At 42.4% G+C, this 14,616-nt stretch overlaps 1 protein-coding gene across 1 annotated transcript in view; it reads left to right on the top strand.

Annotated features, from left to right (window-relative positions):
- The window catches only part of LOC137374287 (lysosome membrane protein 2-like), a 142,686-nt gene that overhangs the window by 75,038 nt on the left and 53,032 nt on the right, over positions 1-14,616 (top strand). Inside the window, exon 5 of the mRNA XM_068040093.1 lies at positions 9,831-9,922. Within this exon, the coding sequence (XP_067896194.1) occupies positions 9,831-9,922 (92 nt within the window). The remainder of the gene's footprint in view (positions 1-9,830; positions 9,923-14,616) is intronic.

Raw genomic sequence — 14,616 nt, forward strand, 5'->3', positions numbered from 1 at the left:
TGAAAGAAGACAGAGGGTGGTGGTTGATGGCAAATGTTCATCCTGGAGTTTAGTTACTAGTGGTGTACCGCAAGGTTCTGTTTTGGGGCCACTGCTGTTTGTCATTTTTATAAACGACCTGGATGAGGGTGTAGAAGGGTGGGTTAGTAAATTTGCGGATGACACGAAGGTCGGTGGAGTTGTGGATAGTGTCGAAGGGTGTTGTAGGGTACAGAGGGACATAGATAGGCTGCAGAGCTGGGCTGAGAGATGGCAAATGGAGTTTAATGCGGAGAAGTGTGAGGTGATTCACTTTGGAAGGAGTAACAGCAATGCAGAGTACTGGGCTAATGGGAAGATTCTTGGTAGTGTAGATGAGCAGAGAGATCTTGGTATCCAGGTACATAAATCCCTGAAAGTTGCTACCCAGGTTAATAGGGCTGTTAAGAAGGCATATGGTGTGTTAGCCTTTATTAGTAGGGGGATCGAGTTTCAGAGCCACGGGGTCATGATGCAGCTGTACAAAACTCTGGTGAGGCCGCACCTGGAGTATTGCGTGCAGTTCTGGTCACCGCATTATAGGAAGGATGTCGAAGCTTTGGAAAGGGTGCAGAGGAGATTTACTAGGATGTTGCCTGGTATGGAAGGAAGGTCTTACGAGGAAAGGCTGAGGGACTTGGGGTTGTTTTCGTTAGAGAGAAGGAGGAGGAGAGGTGACTTAATAGAGACATACAAGATAATCAGAGGGTTAGATAGGGTGGATAGTGAGAGTCTTTTTCCTCGGATGAGGATGGCAAACACGAGGGGACATAGCTTTAAGTTGAGGGGTGAAAGATATAGGACAGATGTCAGAGGTAGTTTCTTTACGCAGAGAGTAGTAGGGGCGTGGAACGCCCTGCCTGCAACAGTAGTAGACTCGCCAACTTTAAGGGCATTTAAGTGGTCATTGGATAGACATATGGATGTAAATGGAATAGTGTAGGTCAGATGATCGGCGCAACATCGAGGGCCGAAGGGCCTGTACTGCGCTGTAATATTCTAATTCTAATTCTAAATTCTAACTCTATTATTTACAGTTATTATACACACTCTCCTCCAGCCACCTAAGCTAGCATCCTTAATGCTGCTATACCTTCTTCTTCTCCAGCCTATCTCATGTAACTGTTACATCATCGCTCGCACTGTTTTCAGTATTACCCCTTATACTGTAGTTCCCAACATTACCCACCTGGGTCATCCTCTCAGTGTCCAAAAATGATCATTCTGTCTACATCCCAAACTCACAGGCATCCCATCCCCATTACACAGGGATCCACTTCACTATTACATATGTGTCAGCTATGGCTCAGTTGGTAGCTCTTCTGCCCTTCAAGCAAGGGGTTGTGGGTTCAAGCCCCACTCTAGACACTTGTATATAAAGTCTAGCCTGTCATTCTAGTGGAATGCAGTGCTGTCTTTTGGGTGGTGCAGTCTCACAGCTCCAGTGACCTGGGTTCAATTCTGGGCACTGCCTGTGCGGAGTTTGCAAGTTCTCCCTGTGACCAGGTGGGTTTCCACCGGGTACTCCAGTTTCCTCCCACGCCAAAGACTTGCAGGTTGATAGGTAAATTTGCCATTGTAAATTGCCCCTAGTGTAGGTAGGTGGTAGGAGAATTGAGGGAAGGTGGGGATGTGATAGGGAATATGGGATTAATGTAGGATTAGTATAAATGGGTGCTCGTTGGTCAGCACAGACTCACTGGGCCGAAGGGCCTGTTTCAGTGCCGTATCTCTAAATAAAATAAAATAAATAAACATACAAATTAGGGTCAGAAGTAGGCCATTTGGCTCCTCGAACCTGCTCTGTCATTCAATAAGATCATGGCTGATCTGTTTGTGTCTCGAATTCCACACCCCCATCTATCCCCGATAACCTTTGAGTCCCTGCCTACCAAGAATCTATCTATCTCTGCCTTAAAAATATTCAATGACGCCGCCTCCACCACCTTCTGAGGCAGAGGTCCAAAGTCGCATAACCCTCTAGGGAGAAAAAAATTCTCCTCATCTCTGTCCTAAAAGGGTGACCCCTTAATTTTAAAATAGTGCCCCCTAGTTCTGACTCACTCACAAAAGGAAATATCGTTTCCACATCCACCTTGTCAAGACTGTCCTGGATCTTATATACTTCAATCAAGTCTCCCCTCACTCTTCTAAATTCCAGTGAAAAGAAGCCCAGTCTGTCCAACCTTTCCTCATTAGACAACCCGCTCATTCCAGGTATCAATCTAGTAAACCTCCTCTGAACTGCCTCCAACACATTTACATCCTTCTTTAAATAAGGAGACCAAAACTGCACACAGTATTCGAGATGTGGTCTCACCAATGCCCTGTATGGCTGAAGCATAACATCCTTACTATTATTTTCAATTGCTCTCATAATAAAGGACAGCATTCCATTAGCCTTCTTTATTACTAGCTGTACCTGCATACTAACTTTTTGTGACTCACGCACTAGAACACCTAGATCCCTCTGTACCACGGAATTCTGCAGTCGTTCTCCGTTTAAGTAATACTCTGCTTTTTTATTCTTCCTGCCAAAGTGAACAACTTCACATTTTCCCACATTATACTCCACCAGCCGGATTTTTGCCCACTCACTCACCCTATCGGCACAGTGGCGCAGTGGTTAGCACCGCAGCTTCACAGCTCCAGGGACCCGGGTTCGATTCTGGGTACTGCCTGTGCGGAGTTTGCAAGTTCTCCCTGTGTCTGCGTGGGTTTCCTCCGGGTGCTCCGGTTTCCTCCCACATGCCAAAGACTTGCAGGTTGATAGGTTAATTGGCCATTATAAATTGCTCCTAGTATAGGTAGGTGGTAGGGAAATATATAGGGACAGGTGGGGATGTGATAGGAATATGGGATTAGTGTAGGATTAGTATATGTGGGTGGTTGATGGTCGGCACAGACTCGGTGGGCCGAAGGGCCTGTTTCAGTGCTGTATCTCTAAACTAAACTATCTAGTTCGGTCTGCACCTCCTTATGTCCTCTTCACAGCATACTTTCCTACCTATCTTTGGGTTATCTAAACATTTAGCTGCCATGCCATCACTCCCCTCATTTATGTCATTGATATAAATTATAAAACGTTGAGGTCCCAGCACAGACCCCTGCGGGATTCCACTGGTCACATCCTGCCAATCAGAAAAGGACCCATTTATGCAAACTCTGTTTTCTGCCAGCCAGCCAAACTTCTATCCATTCTAATATGTTACCCACTACACCATGAGCAATAAACTTTTATGTGGCATCTTGTCAAATGCCTTCTGGAAATCCAAGTTCAGTACCTCAACAGGCTCCCCTTTATCCACAGCGCATGTTACTCTTTCAAAGAACTCCAATAAATTGGTTAACTATGATTTCCCTTTCACAAAACCATGCTGACTATTCCTGATTACCTTGAGTTTTTCGAAATGCCCAGCTATAGCCTCATTAATGATCGATTGTAACACTATCCCCACGACAGACATCAAGCTAACTGGCCTGTAGTTACCTGTTTTCTGCCTCACCCCTTCTTGAATAGAGGGGTTATATTTGCTATTTTCCAGTCTGATGGAACCTTTCCAGAATCTAGCGAATTTTGAAAAATTAACACCAATGCATCTTCTACCTCATTAGCCACCTCTTTTAAGACCCTAGGATGAAGCCCATCAGGATCCGAGGACTTGTCAGCCAACAGCTCCATCAATTTGTTCAGTACTGCTTCTCTGGTGATTGTAATGTCTCCAAGTTCCTCTCTTCCTTCCACCTCCTGAGTTACAGCTATTGCTGGAATGTTTTTTGTATCCTCTATAGTGAAGACAGAAGCAAAATATTTGTTCATTTCATCTGCCATTTCCTTATTATCTACTATTAACTCCCCATTCTTATTCTCTAGAGGACCAACACTCACTTTACTTACTCTTTTCCTTTTTAAATACCAGTAGAAACTCTTGCTAGCTTCCTCTCATACTCTAATTTATTTCTCTTGATTAACCTTTTAGGCATTCTCTGCTGCTCTTTATATTCTGACTAATCCTCTGACCTACCACTCATCTGTGCGCAATTATGTGCTTTTCCCTTAAGTTTGATGCTTTCCTTGACTTCTTTAGTTAACCATGGATGGTGTGTCCTCCCCTTAGAATTTTTCTTTATAGTAGGAATATACTTATTCTGAATATTCTGAAATATGTCTGCCACTGCTTCTCTATTGATCTATCTCCTAGCCTAGTAACCCAGTTCACTTCAGCTAGCTCAGATTTCATGCCCACAAGGTTGCCCTTATTTAAATTTAAAATACTAGTCTTAGACTCACTCTTCTCTCTGTCAAACTGGATGTAAAATTCAATCATATTGTGGTCGCTGCTACCCAGAGGTGCCTTTACTCTGAGGTCATTAATTAATCCTGTCACATTACACAATGCCAAGTCTAATATAACCTGCTCTCTGGTTGATTCCAGAATGTGCTGCTCGAAGAAACTATCTCAAAAGCATTCTATGAACTCTTCATCCAGGTTACTATTGCCAATCTGATTTTTCCAGCTTATATGTAGATTAAAATCACCCATGATTATTGCCGTCCCTTTATCACAAGCACCCAATATTTCTTCTTGTATACTTCGTCCTTCATTGTGATTACTGTTAGGGGGCCTGTTGACCACTCCCACTAGTGACTTCTTTCCCTAGTATTCCTCATCTCCACCTAAACATATTCTACATCCTGATCTCCTGAACCAAGGTCATTGCACCAATGCCATCCTTGATTAACTGTGCTGCCCAAAACCTTTACCTAGATTCCTATTCTTCTCGAATGTCATATACCCTTCAATATTCAGGACCCATTCCTTGTCATGCTGCAGCCATGTCTCTGTAATGGCTATCAGATCATATTGATTTACTTCAACATGCGCTGTTAGTTTGTCTACTTTGTTTTAAATGGTACATGCATTCAGATACAGAGCCTTCAGTTTTGTCTTTTTGTTATCTTTGTAACATCGAGTCTTGACTGTTGGTGTGGTCTTAGGTTTTTTCTCTCTGTCCCTTCCTGCCATTCTCTGACCTTCATTTCCCATATTCCTATTCTGCTTTCCTGCCTGGACTCTACCCCTTGATTTGTTACATCCACCCAAGCTTGATCCCTCAGCCGCCTTGTTTAGTCCTCTCTACTTTCCTACTTATACGGTTTGCTAGAATGCTGGTCCCAGCACAGTTCAGGTACAGACTGCCCCAATTGTCCAGCCCTCACTTTCCCCAATACTGGTGCCATTGCCCAACAGACCGAAACCTACTTCTCCCACACCAGTCTTTGAGCCACGTATTCATGTTGCTAATCTTTTGTGCCCTCTGCCAATTGGCATGTGGCTCAGGTAATAATCCAGAGATTATTACCCTTGAGGTTCTACTCTTCAATTTGGTGCCTAGATCCTCATACTGTCTAAGCAGAACCTCTTTCCTAGTCCTGCCTATGTCATTGATACCTACATAGACCACGACAACTGGATCCTCCCCCTCCCACTCCAAGTTCCTTTCCAGCCCTGAACAGATGTCCTGCACCCTAGCACCCTACAGGCAACACAATCTTCTGGACTCCCACCCTTGCTGCACAGAACAGTGTCAATCCCCCTCACCATACTATCTCCATACTAATACTACATTCCTTTTTGCTCCCCCCACTTGAATGGCTTCCTGTACCACAGTGTCATGGCCAGTCTGCTCATCCACCCTGCAGACCTTGCTTTCATCCATACAGGTTGAGAGCACCTCAAACCTGTTTGACAATTGCATAGTCTGAGGCTCCTCCACTACTGCCTTGCTTATCCCTTTACCTGCCTCACTCACGGTCACATCCTCCTATCCCTTACTGCTGACCAAAACAGACGACCCTGTTCTAAGAGGTGCGACTGTCTTCCGGAACAAAATGCCCAGGTATTTCTCCCCCTCCCTTATGGTTGCATAGTGTTTGCAGTTCGGCTTCCAGAGCAATAATCCTGATCCGGAATTCCTCTAGCTGCTTACACTTTCTGCAGACGTGTTTGTCCTGGATTGCCTTGGCATCCAAAAGCTCCCACAGACCACAGCTGTAACCTAACACCTGTCCTGCCTTTGTTACTTATGCTATTAGTTAATTTACTTTAATTACTTTCTTAATTAACTTAGAATAATTCCTCTGTATCGTAGAATTTACTGTGTTTATTATATGTTAGTAACACCTACAGCTAATTGTCTCTTTATCTTCTGTTTCAAACACTGCCTACATTCAACACTGCCCTAATTTACCCCATTACCCTAGTCAGTAAATTGTTTTCCAAATACATGATCAACGGGCAGTCTCTTCTCTCTTGCTGTTAGTATCTCTATGTCATATGAACATAAGAACATACAAATTAGGAGCAGGAGTAGGCCACTCGGCCCATTGAGCCTGCTCCGCCATTCAATAAGTTCATGGCTGAACTGATTACTCCACATTTCCACCTACCCCCGATAACCTTTCACCCCCTTGCTTATCAAGAATCTATCGGCCTCTGCCTTAAAAATATTCAAAGACTCTGCTTCCACTGCCTTTTGAGGAAGAGAATTCCAAAGACTCATGACCCTCTGAGAGAAAACATTTCTCCTCATCTCTGTCTTAAATGGACGACTCCTCAATTTTAAACAGTGATCCCTAGTTCTAGATTCTCCCGCAAGGGGAAACATCCTTTCCACATCCACCCTGTCAAGACCCCTCAGGATCTTTTATGTTTCAATCAGGCCACATCTTACTCTTCTAAATTCCAGCGGATACAAGCCTAGCCTGTCCAACCTTTCCTCATAAGACAGCCCGTCCATTCCAGGTATTAATCGAGTAAACTTTCTCTGTACTGCCTCCAACACGTTTACATCCTTCCTTAAATAAGGAGACCAGTACTGTACACATTACTCCAGATGTGGTCTCACTCCGATGCCCTGTATAGCTGAAGTATAACCTTCCTACTTTCATATTCAATTCCCCTCGTGATAAATGATAACATTCTATTAGTTTTCCTAATTACGTGCTGTACTGTGGGGACCTCTCTCGATGTACATAACACTCTGGCTTTATCACCATCTGTGCCAACTTGTTACTTTTCCCACCTTATCCTGTTAGACAAAAACCCTCAACAAAGATATGCTCTGTTCCGCAGCAGTACCATCCTTTCTTGCATCAAGCCCAGTTTAACATCTCTTTCCTCGCCCTGCAATGCTAAGCATGGCCAGATCCATAAACTCCTGGTTTGGTAGCTCCTGCTCCTGGCTCTACCCTGAACCATCACTGCTTTGTAAAGGGTGGATGGAAGGCACAGAGGGAGTCAGGAGTGAACAGTATGTTGCGGCCAGGTGAGGAGGAGGTCTCAGGCTCCCCATTTGTGCTTCCTCTTACTTTACTGCAATGGGTTTATTCCTTTTAAACAGTGGTTGTGCTTACCACCTCTGTGAGTGTTTTACCTTTACTGTGATTGGGAAAGAACCAATCGGACAGGTTTTCTTGAGTTTAAAGAAGAAAGAGGTAAGTTTATTTTACTTAACAATCTAACCCCAATTTAAAAATAATTTTAAAAAGCTACAAATTCACATGAGAATTACACACACACAAATAGATTACAAAGAAAAAAATAGATTTGGTGGTTGGATTGGAGTCGGAACTTAAATACACAGACTGTGAGTGTATGATTTGGTGGTCTTTCGGCTGAACCTGTATTCTTGAAGTCCTCGGCTGGTTGAAGTGCACTTTGTGGTTGGCCTGCTTTGCTCAGGGTTTTCTTGGAGGCAGAACTGTAGCTGGCTCTCCTCCCCTGGTCTCTGGCTGTAGCAGTCTGTAGGCTTGGAGGGTCCACAGTCACAGACGGTTTTCAACTTGATGTTTTCTGATGTGAGAGAGAGAGAAAGAAAGGGAATCATGCAGTCTTCTGCGACTGCACACACCGAGTTAGTGCCTGTCTCTTCTGTGTGTAACAAAATCCCCAGTTTTTTCAGAGATGGACAGATGGTCGCATAATTCTCTCAATACCCTTTGTTTTTAATGAGGTCCAAAGTCGAGAACCCAAAAGCTCTCTTGGGTGGTGTTGTCAGTGTTTAACCGCCTGGAGGGAGGTCTCCACTTATGAATGCCTCAGGATGACTTTGAATGTCCCGATAACAAGGATGATCTGGATAATCTACTCTGTTAGCCAAAGCATTGTTCTGACTGGGCTTTTTGTTAGACTTTTGTCTCCTGTTCTATCTCCTGGTATTTCAGATACAAATTGTGGTGGCTATCTTAGCTGCTACTTTTAAAAAAAAAGTTAACTGCAGTATTTTCTCCATTTTTAAAAGTCTAATGTAAGTTTCCAACTGATGAAATTAATATTTCTCATTTGGCATATAGGGTTTTCTTGACAAGCAGCTTTGAAAAAGAGTTTGGGATTTGTTTTTCCCACTTCCAGGTGACTTGAACATCATTTCTGTGACATTTGATTTGTGCATATTTAGTTAATCAAATAATTCATTGGTACAGCAGGTAGGTGGTTACTTGAACCAATCCGGATTTCATTTTTTTTGCCCTACATGTGTGAAACCACCTTTTCAGGACAGGTGTCTGTGAAATATGTGGTGCTGTGTGTGTGCAGCAGTTATGGGACTATTAATTGCATAGACTGGTCAAGCCTAATGAAAGTTATGAGACAATTTCCTGCATAAAAGCAAGATTAAAACACAAATAAAAGCAGAAAGTGCTGGAAATACTCAGCAGGTCTGGCAGCATCTGTGGAGAGAGAAGCAGGGTTAACGTTTCAGGTCTGTGACCTGATTTCTGATGAAGGGTCACTGACCTGAAACATTAACTCTGTTTCTCTCTCCACAGACGCTGCCAGACCTGCTGAGTATTTCCGGCATTTCTTGTTTTTTTTTCAGATTTCCAGCATCTGCAGTATTTTGCTTTTATTTACGATTAAAACACACTTGAGTGCACACACCAGGTCCGATCAGTGACATGGGTATTTTAAGAAACTGGCAGTGCAGACTGAAAAGTAAATCTCCGCAAATTATACACTTTGCAATTTTCCTCCTTACTTTCTAAATTAACATCAGGGATACGACTAGATCTAGAAATGCTGATATTATAAAATAGCTAAGAATGCTTTTAAATGGAAAGCGGGTTCATCACGATGTTCAGTGTATTTTTTTTTCATTTATTTCCAAAATTATAAACAATATCCAGACCATTCCACCACTTTCTGTGGTATCATGACAGTGAAAATACGACATTGGTCTTTCTTCTCCCCAAAACAACTTTTGATGAAGGCGGTGGTTCTTTAAATGGTGCACACAATCTCATATCAGACAACACTCATAAACTGTTGGTTTATGGTGCTACCTGAAGCCTTTAAATGTTACCAGGTACAGTAGTCTAGTCGTTAAGGTATTCCATTACTAGCAGGTTAAATCCCACTGGGACAATTGTAAAATTTAAGCCTTGGTAATTTGCGGCTTAGCTCCAAAAAATGCCCGTAAGCATTACTGTAAATACTCAACTGATTCACTAATATCCTTCAGAGAGGTAGCCTGTCACCTCTACCCAGTCTAGCCTACATGTGACTCCAGTCCCACACTTAAGTGGTTGACTTTAATGCCCTCAGGATAGCTGAGGATGAACAGTAACACCCACTTTGGTGGCGCCAGCCCTGCCCAAGAACATTCACAAATAGGTGCATTTATTATTCTGTAACAGTTCCTGCTTGTCTATTTGTGTATAGTTGACAAAAGAGTGTTACATTGGTCACAGAGGACAGATATAAATAATGAGCATCAGGTGCTTTTTATAACAGCATTTAATACACTTTCAGGCAAACGGAACAGATGATGGAGAATACTTATTCAACACTGGCAAAAACAATTACATGAAATTCACCAAAATAATAACATGGAAAGGACAGAAGTAAGTAAGTGTTCATAATTACAATTATTGGAACTAAAATTTTATATCAATTCAGTACGAACAAACTGAGAAACAAATTTGTCCAGTAAATTCAATTTATATTTGATGCAGCAGAGATTCTTGGTGCTATGTTGTCTCTGGATGTTATACTGCTGTTGATACAATGCAAGTGAGAACACCACCTTGCAGACCTGTATTTATATAGCGCCTTTCCTGATCTCAGGACTTTACAGCCAATGAAGTACTTTTTGTAGTATCACTGCTGTTGTAATGTAGTAAACACAGCAGTCAATTTGAGCACAACAAGCTCCGATGAACAGCGATGAAGTAAATGACCAGATCATCTGTTTGGTTCAGGAACATTGGTCAGGAAACCGGGGAGCCATAGCTAACATACCCTGAGTAGATCTAACACATCTTGAGCAGATCTAACATACCTTGAGTAGATCTAACATGCTGAGTAGATCTAACACACACTGAGTAGATCTAACACATCTTGAGTAGATCTAACACACACTGAGTAGATCTAACACACACCTTGAGTAGATCTCACACACCCTGAGTAAACCTAACACACCTTGAGTAGATCTAACACACACTGAGTAAACCTAACACACCTTGAGTAGATCTAGCACACACCTTGAGTAGATCTAACGCACACTTTGAGTAGATCTCACACACACTGAGTAAACCTAACACACCCTGAGTAGATCTAACACACACTGAGTAAACCTAACACATCTTGAGTAGATCTAACACATCTTGAGTAGATCTAACACACACCTTGAGTAGATCTAACACATCTTGAGTAGATCTAACACACTGAGTAGATCTAACACACGCCTTGAGTAGATCTAACACACACCTTGAGTAGATCTCACACACACCTTGAGTAGATCTAACACACCATGAGTAGATCTAACACACACTGAGTAGATCTAACACATCTTGAGTAGATCTAACACACTGAGTAGATCTAACACATCTTGAGTAGATCTAACACACTGAGTAGATCTACACACACTTGAGTAGATCTAACACACTGAGTAGATCTAACACACACCTTGAGTAGATCTAACACACACTGAGTAGATCTAACACACACCTTGAGTAGATCTCACACACACCTTGAGTAGATCTAACACACCTTGAGTAGATCTCTCACACACCTTGAGTAGATCTAACACACCTTGAGTAGATCTAACACACACTGAGTAGATCTAACACATCTTGAGTAGATCTAACACACTGAGTAGATCTAACACACACTTGAGTAGATCTAACACACTGAGTAGATCTAACACACACCTTGAGTAGATCTAACACACACTGAGTAGATCTAACACACACCTTGAGTAGATCTCACACACACCTTGAGTAGATCTAACACACACTGAGTGGATCTAACACACACCTTGAGCAGGTCTAACACACTTTGAGTAGATCTCACACACACTGAGTAGATCTAACACACACCTTGAGTAGATCTCACACACACTGAGTATATCTAACACAAACCTTGAGCAGATCTAACACACTTTGAGTAGATCTAACACACACTTGAGTAGATCTAACACACACCGAGTAGATCTAACACATCTTGAGTAGATCTAACACACTGAGTAGATCTAACACACACCTTGAGTAGATCTAACACACACTGAGTAGATCTAACACACACCTTGAGTAGATCTCACACACACCTTGAGTAGATCTAACACACCTTGAGTAGATCTAACACACACTGAGTAGATCTAACACATCTTGAGTAGATCTAACACACTGAGTAGATCTAACACACACTTGAGTAGATCTAACACACTGAGTAGATCTAACACACACCTTGAGTAGATCTAACACACACTGAGTAGATCTAACACACACCTCGAATAGATCTCACACACACCTTGAGTAGATCTAACACACCTTGAGTAGATCTCTCACACACCTTGAGTAGATCTAACACACCTTGAGTAGATCTAACACACACTGAGTAGATCTAACACGTCTTGAGTAGATCTAACACACTGAGTAGATCTAACACACACTTGAGTAGATCTAACACACTGAGTAGATCTAACACACACCTTGAGTAGATCTAACACACACTGAGTAGATCTAACACACACCTTGAGTAGATCTAACACACACCTTGAGTAGATCTAACACACCTTGAGTAGATCTCTCACACACCTTGAGTAGATCTAACACACACTGAGTAGATCTAACACACACTGAATAGATCTAACACACACCTTGAGTAGATCTCTGAGCTGCTGACTCAGCTAAAAGCAACAAAAAATCCGCATCCTCTGGTTACTGACCCTTCTGCCACTGGAAGCAGTTTTTCCTTATTTACTCTATCAAAACTCTTTATGGTTTTGAACACGTACATCAAATAGAATCACAGAATCATAAAAAATTTCAGGCACAGAAAGAGGCCACTTGGCCCATCGTGTCTGTGCCGGCCGAAAATGATCCACCTATTCTAATCCCACCTTCCAGCATTTGGTCCGTAGCCCTGCAGATTACAGCACTTGAATTGTATATCCAAACTCCTTTTGAATGAGTTGAGAGTTTCTGCCTCAACTACCCTTTCAGGCAGTGAGATCCAGACCCCCATCACCCTCTGGGTGAAAAGGTTTTTCCTCATCTGCCATCTAATTGTTCTACCAATCACTTTAAATCTATGCCCCCTCGTCACTGACCTCTCTGCTAAGGTGAATAGACCCTTCACCTCCACTCTATCCTGGTCCCTCACAATTTTGTACATTTCAATCAGATCTCCCCTGAGCCATCTCTGTTCCAAGGAGAACAACCCCAGCGTATCCATTCTTCCCTCATAGCTGCATTTTTCCAGTCCTGGCAACATCCTCATAAATCTCCTCTGTACCCCCTCTAGTGCAATTACATCCTTTCTGTAATGAGGTGACCAGAACTGCAACAGTACTCAAGTTGTGGCCTAAACAATGAGCTATACAGTTCCAGCATAACCTCCCTGCTGTTTTATTCTATACCTCGACTAATAAAGGAAAGGATTCCATATGCCTTCTTAACCACCTTATCAACCTGTCCTGCTACCTTCAGGGATCTGTGGACATTCAGTCCAAGATCCCTCACTTCCTCTACACTTCTCAGTATTTTCCCATTAATCGTGTATTCCTTTGCTTTTTTGACCTCCCCAAATGCATCACCTCACACTTCTCCAGGTTGAATTCCATTTGCCATTTTCTGCCCATCTGACCAGACCATCAATATCTTCCTGCAGCCTACAGCTATCCTCGTCGCTATCTACCACACGGCCAATCTTTGTGTTGTCCGCAACACTTTTGATCATGCCCCCTACATTTATGTCCAAATTGTTAATATATACCACAAAAAGCAAAGGACTTAGTACTGAGCCCTGCGGAACGTCACTGGAAACAGCCCTCCAGTCGCTAAAACAGCCGTCAACAATTACCCTTTGTTTCCTGCCACTGAGCCAATTTTGTATCCACCTTGCTGCATTTCCCTGGATCCCGTGGGATTTCATTTTTTTAACCAGTTTGCCATATGGGACCTTGTTAAAAGCCTTGCTAAAATCCATGTAGACCACCTCAACTGTACTACTCTCATCTACCTTCCTTGCTACTTCTTCAAAAAATTCAATCAATTTAGTCAAACAAGATCTTCCCTTAACAAATCCATGCTGACTATCCTTGATTAACCTGTGCCTTTCTAACTGACAGTCTATCCTGTCTCTCAGAATAGATTCTAATAATTTTCCCACTACTGAGGTTAGACTGGCTGGTCTGTAATTATTCGGTCTATCCTTCGCTCCCTTTTTAAACAGAGGTACAACGTTAACAGTTCTCCAATCCTCTGGCACCTCACCTGTATCCAGTGAGGACTGGAAAATGATGGTCAGATCCTCTGATATTTTCTCTCTTGGTTCTTTTAACAGCCTAGGATACATTACATCTGGCCCTGGTGATTTTTCTAATTTCAAGGATGCTAATCCCATTAATACTTCCGCTCTCCCTATGTTTATCACATCCAATACTTGACACTCTTCCTCCTTAACTACAATATCTGCATCGTCCCCCTCTTTCGTGAAGACAGACGTAAAGTATTCATTAAGAACCATACCAATATCTTCCACTCCTACACATAGGTTACCTTTTTGGTCTTTTATGGGGCCTACTCTCTCCTTAGTTATCCTCTTACTCTTAATGTATTGATAAAACATTTTTGGGTTCACCTTGATTTTGCTTGCCAATATTCTTTTATGCCCTCTCTTTGCTTTCCTAATTTCCATTTTGATTCCACCCCTCCACTTTCTATACTCCTCTTGGCTTTCTGTCGTATTGAGTTCTCGGTGTCTGACATAAGCTTTCCTTTTCTGCCTTGTCTTACCCTGTAGTCCCCTTGACATCCATGGGGCTCTAGATTTTGCAGTCTCACCCTTTTTCTTTGTGGGATCACTTCTCCCTTTATTCTTCTCTCCTCTGAGGGGACCAACCACAGTTTTTCTCATCTCTCCACAAAATTGAATTCCCTCATCCTGGTACTATTCTGGTAAATCTCCCCTGCACTCTCTCCAAGGCCTTGACATCCTTCCTAAAATGTGATGTCCAGGATTGAACATTCCAGCTGAGGCCTAATCAGTGTTTTATAAAGGTATAGTTATAACTTCTTTCTTTTTCTACTCTATT

The sequence above is a fragment of the Heterodontus francisci genome, chromosome 10 (genome assembly GCF_036365525.1).
Source record: "Heterodontus francisci isolate sHetFra1 chromosome 10, sHetFra1.hap1, whole genome shotgun sequence".
NCBI classification, from domain to species: Eukaryota; Metazoa; Chordata; class Chondrichthyes; order Heterodontiformes; family Heterodontidae; genus Heterodontus; species Heterodontus francisci.